Below are 24,041 nucleotides of genomic sequence, written 5' to 3' on the forward strand. Positions count from 1 at the left end.
ATGGCATTCGTATTGCAGTAGCACTTAGCTCCAATAACTGTTTGGTCTCTTTTGTGCTAGACTCCGTACAAACATTTAAGGAGACGGTCTTTGTCCTGAGGAACTTACAGTATTAACTTCCACATACATGTTAAACATTGCCTTTTTATAACTTTACTCCTCCCCCACTCCACCCATCTCTTCCTTTTTTTCATTACTTTAATTTTTCAGGACAAGCGTTGTGCCTTGATTTTTTTGGTAGACACCCTTCTTGATCAGGCTCAGATTCTGTTCTATAGTTGATACTAAATTGTAGCCATAGAATAAATAAATTATGCGCTATTACCCCAAACAGATACCTGCATTCTGGCAGTCTCTCACATGTCCTTGCCTCCTGTTGAGAGGGTATTTATATGATTGTGTTCAAGGACCTAAGTCAAAAGGAGAGACTCTTGGCTCACTATTGTAAAACTAAGAACACTGGTCTTTATTCATGCAAAACTCATTGTGGGAGTTTTGTCTGATTAGAGTGACTGCAAAGAATGTTTAGATCAGTGGTTCTCATCCCGCGGCCCAATCCGCACACAGCTGTGGCCCATGTGACATCCTCAGGACCATACAGGTAGTATATATAATGTGTGGATGCGGCTCAGATAACACAAAGAGAGCTGTGAGCAATGCGTCCCACAGTGGTAAATAGATTGAGAACCACTGGTCTAGATCTTTGGAGGATTTAATAAACCATGTATTTTAAGCAATCTGTGTCTCCTGAAACCCTGTAAGTTCTTTAAGGGCACAGTTATCACAGGCAGGAAAGTTATATGGTATCACTAAAACTTATAAAAGCTAGTTGAGCCATTTTTAATTTGATCAAATTGAGCTGAGAATGTGCAAAGACTCAGACTTTAAGGCCAAAGAGACCATCATGATCATCTAGTCTGACATCCTTCACATTGCAGACCACAGAACTTCATCCGCCCACTCCTGTAACAGACCCATAATCTCTGGCTGAGATTCCGAAGTCCTCAAATCATGAGTTAGAGACTTCAATTTACAGAGACTTCAAGTTTAATCCCTACTAATTGAAAACATCCTAATTGCAACTCAAAGAACAGACAAATGACAGATGAAAGAGAAGAGTAGCGGAATGAACGGACAAAGACAAACTAGGAAACATGATAATATTTGCTTATTTGTCACACTGGGATTGCTTTGATAATTTGGGAACCATTTAAAGGAATAATATCTGATGCAAACAAACTGCTACGTTTTTAGAGATGTATTATAATTAGTTACATCTGAGGTGTGCACACTGCAGTTTTTCCAACCCCCTGAAAAGCAGCCACTTCCTTTTGATCCAGCAATACCCTGAATCCAGGTGAATCCCTTCCTCTGCTTATCTTCAGCCCATCTGTGTTCCCCATTCAGTAAGTTTGTATTGGCTTTGGTGTATTTTTTTTTTTTTTTGGCTTACCTTTTCCCATGGAGATTAATACAGTGCTGTAAACAAAACTCAGCTACTCCTCTACCGTACCACCACACTATAAAATCAGATGTTACCCCTCTACCTCTGCTAAGCAACACTTAGTTCTTTCTTTCCTTTTCAGTCCCCACATATAAAATTTCAATTCCCCTTTTATCCCACATCCCAAGAAACTCCATCAAGACTAAAGCTTCCCTCCATCTCTCCTTAATCTAAGACCGCTCTTGATCCCTTACGCTTCTCTGAAACAACTCTTGCACTGCACATCCTCCTATGGCATCCCAGACAAACTTTTGTTTCTTTCACACATGATGTCCTGGAGTCTCTTACCATCCCTGCCATTCAGCAGAAGTTACTTTTTGTTAATGGCGGCAGAGGCGGCCTGGTCTTTTCTATGCTTTTGAGAGGCTCTTCTTTCCCCTGTTCTACTTGTTCATATTTTAGGCTTTAAAATCAACAAGCTTCTGCATGCAAAACTTCAAGATCTAAGTTACAAGCAAGCATTTTGAACAAAAGCAATTAAAAAAAAAAGAACTTCACTTTCCCTATAGTGACTTAGTAGTGCATGGTTTCAGTCAGACTTTTATTTAACAAAATGTGTTTCAACCAATAAGGTATTCTACCAACTGTTGTACAAACGTATTTAGTCGTTCTTACTTGTGCATTTCATCATATTACCAAGAGTATGTTGACAGTAGCTGTAACATTCCATAGGCTAAAATTAAGTTTTAACCTTTTTAACCAGCTGTCAATTGCGCACCTTTTTGCTTTTTATTAATAAAAACAAAAACAATCGGTCATGAGTTTGTCTTAATCTTATTTCTTCAGCTGACATCTGAAATGTTTGAAGCAGATCTTGAAAAGGCATTACTGCTAAGCAAACTGGAATATGAAGAGCACAAAAAGGTATTTGGTGGCTTCATCGTGATCTGAAAATTGTGCAAGTTTTTGACCTTTATTGAGTTCTGGAGAAAGGAGTCTAATTTGGTTTCCACAAAATTTTGTGTAAGCTAACTCTTTAGTTTTTAATACCCAAAGATTTACTAAGAATTGAGAGAACCATTAGAGAGTTGAGGGAAACCACAAACAGCCATATTACAATTTGAGAATGTTAAAGATGACCTGCCAAGGGGGAAAATGAGTTTGTACCCTCTTTGCTTCTTTGATAATATAAAGACATTTGTTTTCACCTTAAAAATAAGACTGCTAAAGCTTGTTCTATGTAGGGGTGGGTGGGTGTGTTTTGTTTTGTTTTATTGGTCTTGGTGGGGGTTCTGGAGAGGTCTTCCTAGAGGATCATAGAACTGAAGGGGAGGGGGAGCTTTTTTAGGTCTGAATTGAAGTGGTAGGCATGTTGAATCTTTAATGTCTTTCCTCCCAATTGTTTCAGGTATTTGACTTAAATAGATAACAGTTTTGAACAGGCTGACTAAAAATTCCTTCTCAGCTGGTTAGGTTTACCACCTTTGGTGCTTGTGGTGTTGTCTTGCTAGTTCTCCAGTCATCTACATAGTGTTCCAGGAGAGAAAGTGCTGATAAGTCCTGAATTTCTAGTGTGAAAAACAAGTAGGAAACTTTAAGAAAAACAAAAACCTTAAATTATACAGAATAAAAAAGCAAAAATGGCACACATCCAATTTTTTGCTCTGAGTGTCAGCTTTAGTAGTGTCTTGTACTTCTGTTGGACAAACTAAGGCTTTGCAGAGGTTTTTTGTTTGTTTGAAGGGAATCCCCACAATTAAGTTAAAGTTCTTAAAACTAAACTGTAATTTAACTTCCAATTTTAACTTCATTTTAAAATGCATACTTAAGTACAGGCAAGCGAAGACTTAGTCTTTAAGCATAGCCTGTTGGGGATTTGCTCTTGAGTCCAAATGGCATCTGCATGGATTACAAGTAAAGCCAACTCTCTAGCAGTTTGGGAGAACTTTGTATATGCTAGTAAATTTAAAATCTAGTAGCTGTTTATATTGTAGTCTCATAGGACAGGGTTTCAAAACCTTTTTCTTTCTGAACCCCCCCCGGCTATTAAAAACTCCCGCTGAGGAAGAGGCATGGCTCTGGGCTTCAGCCGCAAGTGGTGAGGGGGTCGGTCCAGGCTTCAGCCACCAGGCTGGGGGCAGGGGTTGGAACTCTTGCCCTGTGGAGTGCTGGGGGCCTCTGAACTTCCTGTCCTGGGCCCCATCCAGTCTAAAACTGGCCTGCTTCGCAGACCCCCTGAAACCAGTTGAGAGGCAGTGGACCCCCAGTTGAGAGCGGCTGGTATACAACATCAGAGACTGTTTTATCTTTTTTTCCCTGTTTTATTTATTTTCTGTATCACTACTTTTTCTCTTTAGGTAAAACCTTCAAATCACACTTTACTGTTTTCAGTGTAATGGCACATTTAATAAAACAGAACCTCAGGCTTAAAAGGAACTCATTAAAACTCTTTGTCTAATTTCATTTAAGAAGTAATGTCAGTTGGCTAGAGCATGGCCACAGAATATTGGTGATCTACTGCTATATGAATGACTAGGGATATTGAGAGTAAATGTCAAGCAGATGTTTTGTTTTTAAAGCAAGTATAATTGATTGTGACACTACTGTATTACAGTGCTTTTTGATTATATTATACTAAATAATTGATTTTTAGATATCATTTTATCTAGGTGTTGGGGTAGTAGGCTGACCGTTCACTGTACTGTTTGTGAATAGCTATTCTCTGGTTTAAAGAACACAGTTGTTTCTTTAGGCTAATCAGAGTACAGAGCAAGAAAGATGTCTACCAAAAGCCTTCAAATTATTTTAGACCAAGAGCTTTGTCTATGTACTGTCATTTTTCTTAAGAACACAAAACTTTAGAGCAGTGGTCCCCCCCCAGCCCTCCTGGGGCTGGGAGTGGGGGTGAAGCATGACATGGACAGGAGTAAGGGGCTGGAGGTGGGTCTGAGAGCAGGGCTAGGAATGGAGCAGAGGCTGGGGGCTGGCTGCTCAGCCCCTGTCCAGGTGCAGCTCCCCCCCAAGTCTCTGCCTCAGGCTGGGAACGGAGTCGCAGCCAGGGGTTGAGGGCAGGGCTGGGAGTGAAGCCGCAGCTGGGCTGTGGTGGGGTCAGCAGCTGGCCTCCGGCTGCATGTGAAGCCATGCTGAGTCTGGGGACAGGGCCGGGAGCCATGGCTGGGGGTGTGGCCAAAGCAAAGCTGGGGGCCTGGTGGGACTGGGTGGCCCTCCCTCCCTGCCCTCCCCCCCCGGGGGGGCTGGCCTGGGCCTGCTAATGTTCCTCTGCGCCCCCTAAGGTGGCATGTCCCACAGTTTGGGGACCTCTGCTTTAGAGCAATTAAATTACTAATTGGTTTATTCATTAGAGTAAAATAGTGCAATCAGTAGGGTTTTATTCCTTTCAGGACTATGAAAATGCTGAGAATGCTTCACCTCCCTCAAAATCAGTGAATAAGAAAGAGAAAAGAAAGAACCAGCAGGGAAAAGACAAACCTCTCACAGTATCTCTGAAAGACTTTCAGTCAGACATTAATATAGGTATGCATTTTTATGTTTAAATATTTATTTACAAACCAAGTGTTTAATTCTTTGGAATTACTATGACTTATACTTTTAATAACAAAACACCCTCTGGACTGAAACTCTGCATTTCCAAAGTCTCAGTTCAGGAACACTGTATTTAAATATATTCACTGAACAGTGTTAGAAACAAGTAAACTAAACACTGTGTTCTAATAGCTCTAAATCTAACTTTAGGTATCCTGAATCTTCTTATTTTTAATGTGGACTAATCAGTTTAGCTAAGGAGAGGAGCAAATGAGAGAAGTATTTTAACTGCTGAGGTGTGGAGAAGTACTGAACTTGTTTCAGTGACCAGTATCAGGCAATGGTCCAAGCTCACTCCAGAGGAAAAACCTCTTTACTCCCAGCTTGGTTGTACTTGCTGCCTTGCTCTTCCCCACACTAGTGAGTTCCCTCTACTTCCCAGACCGTGGTAGGACACTAGTTGCCCTTTGCACCCAAAGCTGGCTCTTTTGGGGAGGAAGAATTAAGGGAGGGGAAATATTGCTTACCACAGCGCCTTTTACACTCTTTGTAAATTCTTTGGGTGCTGGTTTGTTCCTGGTGTCTTCAGAGCAGTGGTCCTGCCTTTAGCAGGGAAACAATGGTAGGATCTGGAAAGAGAAAAAATACTATTGAATCAAGTCTATTTTAAAAAAAAATATTCTAAGCACTTATCTAAGTTACCAGTATTTTATTAAATGTGTTGATTTTAAAAACAAACCAAGAAACAAAAACAAAAAAACCAGTAAAACACCCACAAAGGATGACAGTCTGAACAAATTATAGATGTTGGTCTTGTGCCCTAATATGCTATTGGAAGGCACTGAGATTCTAAGGTGATAAGGGCAATATAAGAACCAGAATAGAATTAAATACAGTCTGCAGTCTGTTTATTGCAAAAATGTTGCTTGCCAGTTATGAATTCTCACTGCATTTAACAAATTAGGGTCTGCTTTCTTTTACGTTATTTTAAGGGATAGGGTTTAAAATACAACATAGACCAATGATACTCAGACTGAGGCTTGTCTTCACTACTGGCGTAAGTCGACCTAAGTTACGTGACTCCAGCTACATTATTCACGTCCCTGGGGTTGACTTCCCCTGATGTCTTCGCTGCACTGTGTCAGTGGGAGACCCTCTCCAGTCAACTTACCTTACTCTTCTTGGAGAGCTGGAGTACTTAAGTCGCTAATTCAACATCCACTGCATTGATTGCAGCAGCATTGATCTCCCTAGTAGAGAAGCCCTGAGGCTCACAAGCTGCAAGTGGATCTTTAGCGTGTCTCCTGTGACTCTTTGCAGCACATGATTTTAAAACACTGTGTGATGTAGTTATTAACCAATCGGGATACTTTTATAAACTAAGTTATCAACTTGCACTGATTTAACTTATTTGCTGTGAGAATAATATATATAAAATATAGTACTATAGTAAATGAAACAATGAATTCACACTACTGTTGGTCTTTTGAGTAATATTTATCGCTAATTTGGCTTCTGAACCACTGAGGTCTGAGTATCACTGGTGTAGACAGTCCTCTTTAATTCTTTAGTGTAACTTTGGGAAAAGAATGAGAGTTAATGCTGAAGAACCAAAATGGATTTTTCAGCCTCATCTGAATTATTTCACTTTGATAGTTTTTGGTATAATTTAAATCAATGTAGTATTTTTTTTTAAATAATATTTATTTTTCCTGTGTTCTTTTTCAGATCCCCTTGCTAAAAAGCACGAGGTAGGACTTTTATGTTTATTAGTTTAATAAAAACTAACACAACACCAAAGACCAGCTTAAATAATGAGGTTTTGTGTGCAGAAGATAAGTATTTAAACAAAGAGGCCTAATCACTTTCTGTAATGACAGGAATTAATTTTTCAAATCGGATGCCTAAAGTATGTCCATAAAACTCATGTGAGCAAATGCAAAGATAAAAGTCCATGAATGAGAACTTATATATGCCTTTTCCAGTTTTGTGCCATCAGTTACAGGCTTGCAAATTTTGTTGGTGCAGTTCAGACAGATTTGAAAGCCTGGCCCTAAAAGTTCTCTAGGCAGGGTACAAGAATTTAAATAACTATTGGAAGCAGAGTAGATAAGAAAATATTAATGGCAAATATTGTGCAGTGGAACATTCCTAATACTATGACCCTTTTAGGTAGAAAAAGAAATATTTAACGTCAAAGTGATTTATAATTCAAAAATCTAGATAGGCATTGCACAAAAGTATTAAATCAATGGGAATATTTTTTTCTCACCTGATACCACTTCTGTGAAATGTTCTTATTTTTCAGAGTTTTATGGTTGGCAGGAAAATATGCACTAGGTATAATTTAGTACTCAGTTTTCTCATGATGTGTCTCTAGATATTAAAGAAGATATCTATATTTTGTGCATTTTTGTGACTTTAAACAGACTTCTTTAAAACTCAACTATATTTAATTGTTTAGCTGGATATTGACTTTTATTTAAATGGAGATATATCATGACATTAATTCTTGACAGGAACTGAGCTCTTCCCAGACTTTATTGCATGATGGAGGATTCTTCAATAGACTGGAAGATGATGTTCATAAAATACTTATTAGAGAAAAAAGGAGAGACCAACTCACAGATTACAATGGAGTGGATAACTGTACATCTCATGAACATAGTCAGGCATGTACAATGGCAGCTATTTTCAAGTGCACGTGTTTGCTTGGTGGATAACCGAAATAAAATGTGAAGCTTCTGCAATAATTTTTCTTCTTACCAAAAAATATCTGACTGCTTATGCGCTCACAACTTCAGTTATATGCTGAAAACACAATTTATGGATAACTTTTTTTGACTGGTTCATGTAAAAATGGGTCAGTGTATCACTTTAGAAAAAACAAAATGCAAACAACTGAAATGGGACTGCCAAATCTTCTCCTCCTGAGAAGGTCAAGAGGAAGGAATGACAAAGACCCACTCCTCTTTGACCTCTTTCCAGTAGCATAAATATCTTTGGAGAAGGGAGAATTACAAAATTGGCTCCTGAGGTGGTAGTTCTAACACCTTGGTCCCTGCAGTCTGGTTGCAGTTCTCATGGATCAGTCATCAGGTCCTTTGACTACCTGTAGATATTTCTAGGGCTATTATTATTGTAGTAGTAGTCTGGCATTAGCAAATTTTTTTTTTTTTCCTTCAGAAAATACTACTTCTGCTCTGTGCCCCTTGCTGCAGTGGTGACTGAATGTCCTTGCAGAAAGCCATAATGGGGATATTTCCTATGACTTCCGTGTTGTTGAGTGGGATATTTCTTCCCTACAGTGAGAAAATAAAGTCAGAAGGGAGAGCAAATGCTGATTTTTAAGAATATAACATTAATGTTTGAGAACAAGTTTCATCTTGATCTGACTGTTAAAAGCTGAAGTAATTCAGTTACGACTGTACTTTTAAGATTTAATTATGTGTTCTGGTTTGTCCTAGTTTTTTTTCCTGACTTGGTATCCTTTTCTTCCCTACTCAGTTGAGAGAGAGCTGAGCTGAGGTTACAATCTTGTTGTGACTTTACTATTCACAACCTTCACAAACCTTGCTATACTCCTTCAGGAAAAAAAATCTGATATTCTCTTTAGTTCTAATCTTCTTAAAAAAAAATCTTTTTTTGGAGAAAAAATGACTATTAGCATTGCATATGCTCCAGCTAAACACAGTGTGCAGGATTCAGTCATTTCGAGCGTGAACTTGAAACAGCATTAGCATTTAATCTGGTTTGTGTGTACTTTTGCTCCCAGCTCTTTGTAGCACGTTGAATCTTAAAAAAACAAAAAAAAACCCCAGAACACTTTTTTGCCCAAAACTACTTCCATTCCCCCTCCTCCTCTCATACATCTAAAGCATCAAAAAGTTGCCTAGCTCCTAAAATCTTCTAGCATGGTTTAGTAAACTAGGACTTCCTCAGTTGTAAAAACGAAGGGCAAAGTTGTCTCATATGCTGGGTACAAGCAATTTTTTCTAACAGCTTCTATTCAGGTGGGGTTAGTGTGTACACTAATATTCGAAAACACTTGAATAGTTTGTCACACTTACTGGTTCTCTAGCAATAAGAACAAAATCCAATAGTCAAGGCTTAGAGAGCTTCTCCCATTTTGCTTGCACTTCCACAGAATGTGCTTCTTCAAGTCTAATGTTTTTTGAAGTTGAAAAAGATTTTAAAAAAATCCTGCTTGTGTATCCATCCATAAAAGCTTCTAAAATATTTTTAAAGCTATATTTTTAAAATGAACATTTTACAGAAGCTCTGTCACATGAGTCTGCCAGATACCCAGTCTTTAAATGTTTTATGGCTTGGTCCTTCAAAACATACTTGAAGCATGCAAGTATTTGTTAAAACTTAAACACTTTGTTACTGATTTACATATACCATATTTTAATGGTGGAGCAGATATGGAAAACCAACACTTTTTTGCACAAGAGCTACTTTGAAGCAACCAGACTAATAGTGGGTTGTTGTTTTTTTTCTTTGTTTGGACACAGTCAAGGGCAGCTGAATTCTGCCTTTTGCAGGACTGAAATTCTAATGCAAACTTTTATCGTTAGTCCTAAAATTGTGTGGTTGCTTATTTTTTGTAGGAGGTTATTTTGAAAGATGGAAAAACAGAACGATTAAAGTTGGAACTTGAAAAGAAAGATACAGAAATTCAGCAACTGAAAAGCATCATTACTCAGTGGGAGGTATGTAGTTGATGATGTTTCCAAGTATTGAACAAAATCTAACTTTTTTTTACCCATTTGATTAAGCCAAAACATGGTTAATCTGAAAGGGAACTTTGTGTTGGCCACCAAAATATTACCGTTCCAGAGCATCTTTCTCCAAAGTTGTTCCTGCAGTACCAGATGAATTGACCTTTCTTGGTAAGTAAGACAGGTATCTATAAATAAACTGACTACTGTAAGAAGGTCACCCATCAAGGAGTAAATATTTATCAGTTTTGGCATACCCAAGTACCATTTGTTTCCCAGATGTTGCCATTTTGTTAGCTGTCAAGACTGTAGACCAATCTGCAATGCCTAAAAAAGGAAACCAGTGCATACTTCTCCAGATACAAGAGAAACCATTTAGAGCTGTAGCCCTGTAGCATTGAAATGGAGCTTTGCATCTGCTGTGCCCCTTCTCCCAACCTATGAGGAAGATTTCAAAACAATATTCAGTACAAATGTTGACCCCTTACTAAATCCTCTGGTGTTGCTGGATGCTAAATTAGATAGGAAAATTCCCAGAATTGCTGCTCTGGAACACCATATTAATACCTGTCGTGACTCTAGCTGACACGGGTTGAAAATGAATACAAAGCAGCAAGGATGGAACTTTTATGAGAAATTACCATTATGTCAAAAGGCGAGAGTAAATGCACTGAAGCACCAGGACCAACTTCTTATTGGTCACATTAAATCAGCTTTTGTTTATCCTTGCTTGGGAGTGGTGAACAGGAATACAAGGAGGAATAGTTTGTTTATGTAAACAAAAACTGATCAATATGTCAACTGCATAACTTAGCCTTGGGTACTGAACAGTTGTACTCTGTATAAACAGCATTAAATTGTTGACAATAGTGATTTTCTAATCGGAACTTAGCTGAAATGTTGAATATGATTTCAATCTGCTGCAAAACAGGAAACAAGTTTTTTGGTTAACAGCTGCTGTCATGTGTCAAGGTTGGGCTCACAGATGAAATTAATTGAAATGGAAAACCATTTCTATTTGATATTGCTCCTAGAGTACAGTTGGCAGAATAATGCAATGCACAAGAACTCTTGTTAAGTGCTTCATTTCATGTGATATAACCTGTTAAGAGTTTCTACTTGATAGTCTTTTATGCTTATTGGGCATTGAAGGGTATAGAAAGCTTTAGCTAGCTGTGAGTCTGGAAGAATGCATTACTATGACCATTTAAATTCACTTATTGGCATTGGGCTCAATAAATATTGCTCTAAAGCATGGCTATAGAAGGGATGGTGTGGCATTCTAGTCTACTTTCTTGGAGAGGTTGAAGGTACTCTACTGTAGAATTATCTACCCACCCCTTTTCAATATTGGCATTTGCTGTTCCTCATTCTGCTCCCATGCAATTGAATCAGCATCCTGTTAGAAGGAACACTGCTAACTCTGTTTATAAACCAGCTGACCCTGTTGTATGAAGCATTATGGCGTTAACATGAGGGATGAGATTGGTGTGTAAGTGGAGCATTGTGACTTGCCACCAGGTTCAAGATATCCTATAAAAATAATTTTTTCTTCAAGGCCAGAGAGAGCAATATAGGGACACTGAAATGGGGAGAAAAGAGAGTGAGGAAAATATAAAACACAGGTGTAGAATTAAGAAAAGACACAGAAACCAAACTGCCAGAATTGGCACCAGTGATCAGTCATGAGAAGTGCTACCTTAGAAGAGGCAATTCAGGCATCAGATGGACAGGAGAGATCAGTAAGGTCAGAAAAACTGAAAGATGAAGAGTCCAAAAGAGAATTTCCTTGCCTGTAAGGTCTTTGGGGGCAGTGATCATGTTTTCCCTGTGCGTCCTTGTATAGCACCTAGGGCAACGAGGACTCAATCCTAAATGTGCTCTTTGGCTACCACCATAGTCTAAATGTCACTTCTTTTGGCATTAGAATTCTTTCATGTGGCCTTCATTTTTTTTTTTTCAGGGAACCCACAAAACCTCTGTCAGGCATGGAGCTAAAATCTTCCGGAAAGTTCTGTTTAGCAGTTCGTTCTTCTCTTTCTCCATTCACACCATGTGTAGTTGATTTTGAATCTTCTGTAGTGCCAGTGCCTGCTTGAGCTCCTTTGACTTTGGCCTCTAATTGATTTAAACTACCACTCTTGTATTCTCTCATCCTTGACTCCTGTGCATTGAAATAGATGAGTCTGGAACCCTGGTGCTTCTTAAATTAACCGTAAAATCACGGGTTTCAAACTTGATGTTTAAAAATAACAAATAACAATTTAAAGAAGGTCCCTTTTGCCATATAGTAAAAGGTGATTTTATTTAAATCTCTTAATATTAGGTGAAGTATAAAGAAGTAAAAGCAAGAAATGCACAGCTGTTGAAAATGTTGCAGGAAGGTGAAAGTAAGTAAAGCTTATTCTCTAAGATGTGAATTTTAAAGCGTACGAAGTTATTTTAAAAATTACTTAAATGACTTTGAAAAACAGTTTTTAAAGATAAATTGATAAGAGTAATGAGTGGCAACTGTAAATTGTAAGAATGGAATTATTTAATCTGACAATTTCCTTTGCAAGTCACTCAGACCGAAAATGAATTCGAGTGACTAGTGTTCAATTTCATTAGTTACTATTTCAGTAAAATTATCTTTATAAGCAACCTCCTAATAGGAATAGAAGAATCATGTGATTGTGTTACACTTTTTAATACTGCTGGGTCATGCATATTCAAGTTGGTTCCATGACATCAGGTGCAGTATGTAAACTATACTTTAGTGCATCACACATTGTAAAACAATATGAGAGAGGAGGGTAACTCAGAAGAAATTTTGTAATTTTACCAGTATTGGGGATGCTACACTATAACAGGCTCACTAGTGACACTATAGTTAAAGTTGCCCATGTGTTTGCATTCCAACCCCCAGTTCTTAGTCACTCATAATTTACTGAAAATTTCTGGTGTCTTGGTCAGAGTGAAATATTTTTGGGGAAAAAATAATTGGTTCAGCCAGTTTTGGAGGAGTGTGGAAACAAGGTTGTCCAGTGTCTGGTTTACGACCAGAATGCCCTGTCAAAAAGGGACCCTGGGAGGCTCTGGTCAGAACTGCTGACCAGGCTGTTAAAAGTCCAGTCGGTGGTGCAGCAGGGTTAAGGCAGGCTCCCTGCCTGTTGTGGTTCCACAAGGCTCCCAGAAGCAGCAACATGTCCTCCCTCCGGCTCCTACATGTAGAGGCGGCCAGAGGGCTTGGCACACTGCCCCCGCCCCAAACGTTGGCTCTGCAGCTCTCATTGGCCAGGAACCACGGATAATGGGAGCTGCGGCGGCAGTGCCCGCAGATGGGGCTGTGCACAGAGCATGGCCGCGCCTCTGCATAGGAGCCGGAGGGAGGGACATGCTGCTGCTTCTGGGAGCTGCTTAAGGTAAGCGCCACCCAGAGCTTGCACCTGTGACACCCTTCTGTGCCCCAGCCCATATCCCCCTCCTGCCCTCCAAACCCCTTGGTCCCAGCCCAGAGCGCTCTCCTACACCCCAAACCCCTCATCCCCAGCCCCACCCCAGAGTCTGCACTCAGCTGGCATCTCAGATCCCCGAGCCCCATCCCACACTCTGAACCCCTCGTTTCTGGCCTCACCCAATAACCCACACCCCAGCCCCCTACCTCAGCCTGGAGCCCCCTCCCGCACCCTAAACTCCTCTTTTCTGGCCGCATCCCTAGCCGGATCCCTCATCCCAACCCCCTGAGCCAGCCCAGTGAAAATGAGAGAGTGAGTTATGGGGGGGATAGCGAGTGACAGTGGAAGGGGAATAAAGTGAACGGGGACGGGGCCTCGGAGGAGGGGCGGGGCAAGGGTGTTCCATTTTGTGCGAGTATAAAATTGGCAACCCTATGTGGAAACAATGTCCTATTATAAAATAATAATCTTACCACCTCTTTTACTAGATTTCTTGCTGAAATAGCTGAGGGAAAAAGATTAATTTGATGGAACACTTACTGAGGAAAAATTAATGTGTGTTTTGGTAAAAACTAGCTTGAATGTGGTACAATTGAGCCTTGAAAATCCCAATTTTCACATGTACAGTAGGGGTTTATAATGATAGCACTATTCTGAATTATCCACAACCTTCAAAGAAAGTAACCAGTATGTAGGTTCAGCACACCTTAATTTTGCTATGTATTTAAAACTTTAACCAAGGTTTTCACATTGATTTAAGGCATGGCTTTGGAAAGCTTACCATCTCAAGTTCCATCCATACCCAGAGAACCATGCAGGTGGACCTGTGTCCATAGTAAGTCTCTGTGAAGTCTGTGGGATCCCATACAGGTGCAGGCAGTGAAAGTTTCCTAAAAGGCCTAAAAAGCTTCCTATGTTCACAGGCTGCTGCTACTGGAAATGGTAATATCCTGTAGGCTCCAGGCAACTTCTATGGTTGGTCCTGCCTTCAATGATGACTGAGGAAATATCCTAAGGGTAGCAAAAAAAATGGATCAAGCAAAACCCCAACTACCGTTATATTTAAAGACTTCTAAACACAGAGACAGCCTAATGTTCTTGTTTTGTTTTTTAAGTGAAAGACAAAGCAGAAATACTTCTACAGGTTGATGAATCTCAGAGTATCAAGAATGAGTTGACCTTACAGGTAAGTTGTTTTTTTTTTGTTTTTTTTTAATAAAAATTAAACCTTGTGAATATTTTTAAAAATAGTATATGAAGGCAAACAGCAAAGCCAAACTGAAAATGGGTATAAGCACAGAAATAAGCGCAGAATTCCTTTGTGTTAATGGACAGAGTATATAAAATCCAACTACCCTTTGTTAAATGGCATTTGTGCATTCAGAGATTTCTACTGCAGAAGAGCAGATTTCCAAAACGAAGCATTAACATTTATTATATGAACATAGTATAGGGAGTACGCACCATATTTCTGTATTTGTTTTGGCTTTGCAGTGGTTTTTAATTAAAATATTAAACTTGATCCAGTATTCCATTTGTGCAATGTCATAGAATGACACGAAATAGTATAATTCAGTTTCCATTAATTGTGAATGCTGAGATAATCACTACTTAAGGGTGAGGTAATTGAATCAATTGTGTTGCATTAAATTACATCAGTTACAGTACACTGACATAAAGTAAAATCTGAAAGAAAACTGTCACTTTTCATATCACATTATTCAGGCAAACACAAAGAGGCACTTGGGAACTAATAGAGACTTAGGGAATACTACTTGCACTTTGTGTGGTACATCAAATTTTGATCATTTTGAGAATAATCATTTTCTTGAATAAATTAAATATCTCTTCCAATCAACACTTTTTAAAAATTTTATTTATATAAAAAAAAAATTTAGGCTGTTGAACTGCAGCAGAAATGTTCAGGGAGTGTGTGTGTTTGGAGATTAAGATAATTCTGTAACATTTTAAAAAAATTGTTGTAGGTGACTACACTTCATGCTGCATTAGAACAAGAAAGATCTAAAGTGAAATTATTACAAGCAGAACTAACAAAATATCAGGTATTTTTTTTTATATTGTCTTTAGAAATTCACCAATGTCTAGTATAATTCTAATGGTCTATGGAAACATTGATGCAAGAGAATCTTTACTTTTGAATAGTTCCTTTGAAGGTAATGTATCTGTAGTTGCTAAAGTTGCTACTACCTAGGCGATCTTAAAAATGGACTTTTTTTAGAAAAACAGTAAGAAAACTGAAGCATAGTTACACATTTACTTGGGTGACTGAATGGATTTAGTCTTCCATTTTGTGCCTCAAAACCTACTTGAATTATACAGGTAAACAAGATTACACATCTTTGTTGCTTCTATATACTCTTAACATTCTGAATATAAGACTACATCTAAATTAGTAACTTGATCTTGTATATTTTTCTTATCTGGGACAGGTAACCTGAAGCCAAGTGCAAGTCTTAGTAGATTGAATAATGGCTTTTTCTCCACCCGTGGCAAACCTTTCAAATGAGATAAATGAAATAGATTTTAATTTTGCTTTTAATATATAGAAGAGTGCATTTAATGATCTGTGTTTTTTAATGTGGCATTTTCTACTTGGCTCAGCAATAGATCAATTTTTGTTAATGAAATATAAGACTTGAAAAAATGTTTGAAATTGTTTTCATGTAAGCTGAATTTTCACACTTGCATGTTTTTATACTTATTCAATTATGAGCACCTTCAAAATAGTGAAATTATTTGATTTCACAGCAATAAGATGCTGTGCTTATTTCTGTATGGTAGTATTTCCTTTGGAAAAAGACTTAAAACAATGCTGAAAGAAAATATTGCTTCAGTTATAGGTAAGGTTAAGATTTTGTCAGTTATTTTTAGTAAAAGTCATGGACAGGTTGCAGTCAATAAACAAAAATTAACAGAAGCCCACGACTTGTCCATGACTTTTACTAAAAATAACCAGGGGAGCGGGAAGGGCTGATCACCATGGGGGACTGAAGCCGAAGGAGTCCCAGAGTTTTATTAAAATCACGGAATCCATGACTTAATCCTATCCTTAGTTATAGGGAAAGCTCATCACTTGTAAGTTAAAATAGAAAGTTTTCAAGTAGCTGCATAGACTTGGGTGTAAACAGTAAGCTCTCTTGTTTCGAGCTGCTGCTGTTTGTTTGTTTATGCTGGAGTCCTGCATGTTCATCCCATGACAATACGTCATTATTGCATTAGAATCTAATTATTCTTTCTCATTGCTTTAACATCTTCCCTCTCTGATATTCCATGATGCTCTATCCTCAATTTCACCTGCTTTTCCCTGTGCATTTCACAGGAATGATCTCATACACTCAGTGTAAATTATTTTTACAGTAATTCCCAAATGTGTACAAGCATACCTTGACCTCTCACTCTCTGTTCACTCACACATCCAGCATGCCACACCACTAATACTTAAAAACCAACCAAGCAAAACAAAAACAAACACTCCTGTTACCATCAAACTCCATCATATTCCCTGTCACTCAGACTTACAACTTTACTGCTGCATTTAACTTTTCTCTAATATCCATGCTGTTGCTAATTTCTTTCATTTCTTCCTCCAGATCTCCAAAATCCATCTTTTATTCCTACAAAAATCCTCATCTTTGTCTTGATTATTGTAGTGTCCTCTTCTCTTCCCTCCCTCTCTATTCAAATTCTGCTTTTTAAAATGTTCCTTTTCCTCCATTCCTATTATCTCCTTCCTCATTTAATCCCCTTTGCTGCCTTTCTTTTTGTGCGAAGTTCAAGCTTGCCGTCTGTTTAAGGGCACTGCACAATTACACCATTACAATTTCTACTTTTATTCCTTCCTATAATTCTCTTAGGTTGTCTATCAAAGGACCCCTTCTCCCACTTTTGTCTTTGCACTGTCTTCCATGACCTCCCTCACCTGTTTGAGCTCCCTCTCATATTTGTGCACCAAAAGACTCATAGATTTTATGGCCCAAAGAGAGCATCATGATCATCTAGTCTGACCTCTTGTATATTGTAGTCCATAGAACGTCACCCAGCCTCTCCCGTAATAGGCCCATAACCTCTGGCTGAGTTATTGAAGTCCTCCGTTCTTGATTTAAAGACTTTGTTACAGAGCCTCCACCATTTACTTTAGTTCACGCCAGCAGTGACCTGAGCCCCACACTGCACACCACTTCTTAATTTGAGTATTGCCTTAAAACACACTTTGTCTGTGAATCCTTTCAATAGTTCTAACAAAAGTGTTTTTTAAAATTCTTTGCTTAATCATGTGTTGTCAATCATTCTCTTCATTTGTGAGTTCCCTGAGGCAAGAACTATCTTCATCTATTTTGTACAGCACTTTTGGTGCTCAGATAATAATGCTTGACTTGTGTATGTAAAATGCTATACAATTCAAGATTTAAACAATCAAAAAATCATTTAACTGACGTGCATGTCTTTATACCCATATGTATCTCTTACTAAATATTCAAATATGTCAAATGTATTTTTTTAGTTTACCATTTCACTTTTCCTCTACAGGGTGGGAGAAAAGGGAAAAGAAACTCAGAATCTGACCAATGCAGGTGATCATACTTGCCATCAAGTTGAAAGCAAAAAATCAAATCTTGTTCTTCAGGGTTTTGCAGAAATGTATATATTTGTTGTACACTGCAAAGCTATGCAGTTTTTTTGGAAAGAGACTAACCATTACTAATTTGACTGACATTCTAAATAGTTAATTTGTTGCACTTTCTGTTAGTTTAAAGAAAAAAGTAGAGAACTGTTCTAGCAGAGCTCAAACATTGTTGCTGTTAATGCCATAATTAGTTTATCAGTCAATAAAATTTACTCTTTCATTTGTATGTCTAAACTCTTGCTTTTTAGAATAGGTTGCATTATTACATCTATTTAAAGGTCAACCTTTCTAATTCCTCTAAAATTAGTAAACTTAGTTGGATTTCTTTTGAAATTAAGTGTGTGTTAGAAGGGTGCAGTATAGGATTAGTGACCCAAATTTGGAGGAGTTTGAGCCATGATTTTCAGAAATATAAGCCCCAGAAAATAAAAAGGCATTTAAAAAAGATTTCTAGGTGGGGTTTTTGTCCAAAGCTAGTGATCAAATGGTTGATGAGCTAGGGTAAAAATAGTCTGTCAAGTTTTATCCAAGATAGTGCTGGGCACTCACTAAATCTTTGGGTGATCCAGAATGGTATTTAAGAAAATGTACAATTTAACACTCTGCGTGCCCCAATACAAAAAGATGACTAGAGAGTTTCCATTCCTGCCATTTTATGTTTTAAAGCTCTATTCTTGTAAGTTCTCTAAACTTTGAACAGTTAATCCAATTGCTTTGAAATTTGATGTGCCCCATAAGAGTGCGAGGAGTAGCATTAGTGGTCCCAATTTGGGATCATTTGACTGAGGGCTTCTCAAGTTACAGCCCCGCTTGGTTTTCTTTTGCTGCATTGTACTGTAAAACTGAGTCAGAGGTACTAAAGACTGAGGGTTTGTTCAGACTACAGGGGTATGAATAGCAGTGTGCACCAAAGTGCTGTGCTGTAACTTTCCCATGTGGACACTGTGGTAACGAACTGAAAGGTTCCTAGTTCACATTAATGTAGTCAATTTTTTGTTTTTGTGTCCCTTATTAATGTTAGATGGAATCCTATGGGGGAGAGTGAATGGTTTTAAAAGGTGAATAGCTTGTACATTTCACTAACTCTCGGGTTGGCAGAGTAAAGGCATGTGTGTCAATGGAGCGTATTTGGGGCCTTGCTGAAAGAAGGCAACGTTAAGGTTGCATAGGTAACCTTAACTGTGTATTTCCTGGGTTTCAGAAGTTTGAGTTTTGATCAGTTCAACATCCTGCAAGAGGAACAACATACCACAAAGAAACCTTAACTCCGCATTTATGTAGGTTTTTTTTTTTACCATTTAATTATCAATATTGTTTAGCTCTTGTTAGGATATGAGTGCCCTGGGGAAAGTGTCTCCATAATACCATTCATCTGTCTGTAAATATGTCGGTGAGAGACTCTTATTGAAACCAAGAACATGGCTGCTGGAAATTTATTTGCAATAAAAAAGCATACTGCCTATTTGATTTTACAGTACCTAAACCAAGCCTTTAGTAAGGCCAGCATGTTGGAGTATAACCAGGGCTTTGCGTACCCTGCATCACAATGGGACCAAATCTACAGTAATATTAACTTATTCTAGTGCCATGAAATACCCTTCATTCCCATTCTCCACAATCCCCCAAACAAACATGCACAACTACAGCTTGTAGCTGTAAATGCTTATTGGTTTAAACTCTCTGTAAATAGACTGTGTCATTACATGAGAGATTTTCAAAGATATAAATGACAGGTCCCTAACTCCCATTGCCTTTTCAATAGAAGCTAGGGACCTAAAGCACTGGACTGGGACACTGGTCTGGGTTTAGCTCCCAATTCCAATCTTGGGCGAGTCACTTAATCTCTGTAGCTCAGAAAGATACTTTCCTACCTCACAAGGGTGTTGCAAGGACAAGTTCATTGTTTAAGAATCATTCAGCTATTGCACTGGTGGGGTCCTATAGACATATATTTTTCTTTGCAAGCTTGACTTTAATTTGAAACTCAAAGCCTTTTTGAAATCAGTGGTTGCACAGGACTGGTGTGTGAGGAAAAAGCCAACTGGTCCTGGAGTAATTAATAACAAGTGAAGTAATTGGTTAACATAAAAGTTGAGCGTCCTATCAAGAATGTTCATTAACTAACACAACAGTTGCAGAATTTGCAGTTCCTATGGTAATTTAGATCAGTAAGGGAGGACTGACCTGGATGGATCTATTTTGCTCCTTATGTGTAGAAATATAAGTCACACCTTCCACTCTTTAAAGGGTTTTGTTGAAAATTAATACGTAATTGATACGCACTTTAGGGAGCGTATCACTGTTTCTTTGGTGGCTGGAATACTCAGCCATCAGCCTGGTAGTTACCAGTGCGACCAAAGAGCAGCACTATCCTAGCACAATGCAAATGATATACCTTGTTGGGTTAAATACAACAATATATTAAAATCAGTTTATTAACAAAAACTATTTAAAATCTTTGCACAAACATTCAGTTATATCAGAAGATTTTCATTTATATTATCATAATAGCTGAGTCTGTTCCCATCAAAGGTTTTGTTTCTCCTATGGAAGCAGAATTGCGCAAAGTTTGGCTGGCCAGGGAATTTGATGCCACACAGATGTAAATGCCCCAAACTAGTTCCAGAATTATGCCAGAATCTGCCCCTCTAACTGCAAAACTTCAGCTTTCCTATGTTCAAACTGTAGCAATAGGAAAATGACAAAAGGAAAAAGTTAACTCCCTGCACCAAAGAACTTTTTTATACCAAATGACATAGCACTTGTAGTCAGAAATTGATGCAGAAAAACTAGCTGAGAAAAGGGAAAGGACAAGGAGCAGGGCAAGAAGAAAAAGAGTGAAGTGAAGAAGGGGAGTACGAGTTGAAAGAACATTGTCAAGATACTCTTTATTTTTTTTTAATTTTTTTTTAAAATCTACTTACCCTTACTAATATCTATACTGCAGCTGGGAGCTGTAATTTTCAGTTTGGGTAGATGAACACATGCTAGCTCTGCTCAATCTGACATACTGAAAATAGCAGTGTGCCACAACAGCTCACACTTGCCACCCAAATACAGTCCTGTTTTGAGATCCTGGTTATGTGCTCAGAAGGCTAGACCAGGAATGGCCAACCCGTGGCTCTGGAGCCATATGCGGCTCTTCAGAAGTTACTATGCAGCTCCTTGTATAGGCACTGACTCTGGGGCTGGAACTACAGGCGCCAACTTTCCAATGTGCCAGGGGGTGCCCACTGCTCAACCCGTGGCACAGGCCCTACCCTCAACTCCACCCCTTCCTGGCCCCTCCCCTGAGCCTGCAGCGCCCTCTCCCCCTCCCCAGCCTCCTGCATGCCATGAAACAGCTGATCGGGAGGCGCAGGGAGGGAGAGGTGCTAATCGGTGGGGCTGTTGGTGGGTGGAAGGCACGGGGAGCGGGCTGATGGGGGGCTGCTGATGTATTACTGTCGCTCTTTGGGAGTGTACACTGGTACATTCAGGCAGCTCCTCAAGCTCAGGTTGGCCACCCCTGGGCTAGACAGTGCTGCCATGACTACATTGCTATTTTTAGCATGTCAGCTTGAGCAAAGCTAGTGTGTGTACCCAGCTTGGCAATTATACCTCCCATCTACAGTGCATACATAGCCTGTAGAGGGAAGAAACTAGAACAGTTGTAAAAATCCTATGTTTAGGGTTAGTTTCACTTTCTGGTTCTCATATGCTTCTGGGTAAAAGGTGTAAGATGGGTTCACACCAGTGTAGTTTAATGTCTCTGAACAAATACATTGTTCTTTTTGTCCCCTGAGAAAATGGCAAGAAAAAAAAAGATGTTGAAACTCAACAAACTGACTCTTCCTTATCGTCTGGACTGAAAGGAGTAGGTGGATCAAGAAATCTTTAATTTCTTGATGAACTCTTCCCCCCCCCCCCCCCCCAGTTGACTAATTCTATGATGAGGACCCTCTCTAGTGCATTAGTAAGTCATTCTCCACAACCAGCCTGCAGTAAATTACTTGTTCCCATTTTTTTAAATGTTCTCATTGAATCAAGGCATTAGTAATCTGCCTCATTCAAACTGAAAATTTATAAAAGGGCTGTTCCAAACAATGTGGCACTGTGTAATTCTTAATATTTGTAAGAATACATTATTTTGTGACATTCCCAATTGTACAACTGCTTTGTAGGTGGGATTCAAATATATGTAAAACTTAGACTAGCTCCTAGGTTACCCCAACTCGTATATCTCTAGTCTGTAGACTGCAAATGAAATTCTGATCCCCAATCTGATGCTTGATTTCTGTATAAAATGCTATTTCAAGACAATTTCCACTGCTCTGCACTGCTGGAACTGTTACAGTTCAGGGCAAATGCACCTATATTTCCACTCCCACGCTCCAGCAAGGCCACCCATTCTCAGGCTGTCAGCTCCCTAGCTGTTGCCTCTCTTGGGTGGAGATCCACATCTCTCTGCCATCTGACCATATTTCCAGGCTGCACAGTTCACAGTTCTGCCTAAACTGGTAACAGAGAAGGTGCTATAGATACGTTACCACACTTTCTCTTACACTTTAACAGTGGTATTGCTGTGGATGCCTCTGTTATAATTCTGCAGCCTTTCAAAATGGTGAATGTTTATGACAGCAAGATCCTGAGTAAAGATTCCAGGATTGGTAGTGGAGCTCTAAGGAAATCCCCATGAGGAAGGGGGTGAAACAGTCTTCACTGCCAGCGTTGGAGTGGTTGGGGAGCTGAGACTGCATTAATCCTATGGCTTTAGCCCACTTTAAATGTGTATAGAAGTATAGAATTTTCTATATAGCAGCCGATCCTCTTCTTGCCCTGTTCCTTTGCATTAGAGCATAGGGAGCCACTGCCACTCCATACCACACAAGGAAAAAGCACCCTGTAATTCTGCTCTGATATGCAGGCCTGCACCAATTTTGCTGACAAGACACCACAGAAGTGGAGGCAGGGAACAAGATTTGCCTTTCACTCTGATCTTTTTCTGGGTATGTGACTAATTTGTGGGAGTGTAGTGATGTAAATTCCATAATCTGGCCACACTATTATTTGTCTAGTTTTACCATCCAGCAAATTCTTCCCCTGATTGACTCTACCTGGGTCATTAACAAGGTTTGAACCCAGAATTTTCATCTATATGTTGCACATCTCTTCCAGTAGGGGTAACTGGTAGCAAAACCAGGGTATTGTATACAGGCCAACTGGAAGAGGGAATGTGGCACTTTACCAATGGGTTATACAGCTGTTTGACTGTAAGCCAGCAGTGGAATGGTGGGTAACAGTTTCCCAGGATTCTATTCCTGGGGCTGGGAGCAGAGTGGAGGCTAGGGCTTACAGCCAGCACAACCAAGCACAACTTGGCAGGTGTTCTGGAAAGCACTGTGGCAAAGAAGATATGATAGGGCCAGACTGGATATCTACGCCCTATACTAAGCAGATCCGCCTGGATCTTTTGCAGCCTCTCAGGTAGCACTAGAACAATGGTTTTCAACCTGTGGTCCATGGACCCTGGGGGTCCACGGATTATATCTACGGGGTCTGCGAAAGGTGGTTATGATAGAACAGTGGTTTTCAACTGGGGCTCCACAGACTAGGTCTAAGGTTTCCCAAGGGGTACATTCCTCTATTTGAAATTTTTTAGGGGTCTGCAAATGAAAAACGGCTGAAAACCACTGATCTATGGCAGTGACAATGGGGTGAGAAGAGCACTACTTTCACCCCCTAGCCTATGAGACCCTGGGTGTCTCACACACACCTGACAATTTACCAATGATGGGGGGAGTGGGTCGAGTGATGTGACGAAGCTGCCCCATGCGTCAGGTGAGATGCATGACACCATGCCCTAGCAGCTCTGCATAAAGGGGACGCAGATTTTCACTCATTGCGGCGGGTGGGCTGTACCTGGTGCTTTACCTTACTTGTGCCAGAGTCGGGCATAACGGCCGCCCACACGGCCTGGAGCGCAGCTATCTCCAGGCCCCTTGCTGTGCACCATGCATGTTGCAGAGTGAAACCAGGGGGCCTGGCTGCTTCAGAAGCCCCAGCAATGAGCAAGTCCCGGGCACGCTGGGAGTGCTGGAGACAGCGGAGCACCAAGAGAGGGAGGCGGGACTCTCCTAGGTTCCAACCCAGACAGTCAGGAACCACTGACGACTCGCCCTCCAACGCTCAAGCGGAAGGCAAAAGGCCGCACATGCGCACTAAGCAAAGCGAACACAACGCACCATCGCTCTAGCCCGGTCAGGTGA

The 24,041-nt window shown here is 39.7% G+C and overlaps 1 protein-coding gene and 1 long non-coding RNA gene across 4 annotated transcripts in view; one reads left to right on the forward strand and one right to left on the reverse strand.

The window, feature by feature from the left end:
* Window positions 1-18,019, forward strand: part of GKAP1 (G kinase anchoring protein 1) — a 41,672-nt gene extending 23,653 nt beyond the window's left edge. For all 3 annotated transcript variants that reach the window (XM_073345062.1, XM_073345064.1, XM_073345065.1), the window contains exons 4-12: window positions 2,291-2,368; window positions 4,846-4,978; window positions 6,716-6,738; window positions 7,507-7,659; window positions 9,601-9,702; window positions 12,038-12,101; window positions 14,264-14,334; window positions 15,134-15,211; window positions 17,697-18,019. In XM_073345062.1, coding sequence (XP_073201163.1) covers window positions 2,291-2,368; window positions 4,846-4,978; window positions 6,716-6,738; window positions 7,507-7,659; window positions 9,601-9,702; window positions 12,038-12,101; window positions 14,264-14,334; window positions 15,134-15,211; window positions 17,697-17,744 — 750 coding nt within the window. In that variant the 3' untranslated portion in view covers window positions 17,745-18,019. The remainder of the gene's footprint in view (window positions 1-2,290; window positions 2,369-4,845; window positions 4,979-6,715; window positions 6,739-7,506; window positions 7,660-9,600; window positions 9,703-12,037; window positions 12,102-14,263; window positions 14,335-15,133; window positions 15,212-17,696) is intronic.
* On the reverse strand, window positions 1,078-23,963 carry LOC140911630 (uncharacterized). The gene is made up of 4 exons (XR_012159058.2): window positions 23,707-23,963; window positions 13,930-14,159; window positions 5,515-5,616; window positions 1,078-3,012 (listed from the first exon to the last, which is right to left on the reverse strand). It is a non-coding gene; the product is annotated as an uncharacterized LOC140911630 (long non-coding RNA).
* Between the last annotated feature and the right edge of the window lie 78 nt (window positions 23,964-24,041).

The sequence above is a fragment of the Lepidochelys kempii genome, chromosome 5 (assembly GCF_965140285.1).
Source record: "Lepidochelys kempii isolate rLepKem1 chromosome 5, rLepKem1.hap1, whole genome shotgun sequence".
NCBI classification, from domain to species: Eukaryota; Metazoa; Chordata; order Testudines; family Cheloniidae; genus Lepidochelys; species Lepidochelys kempii.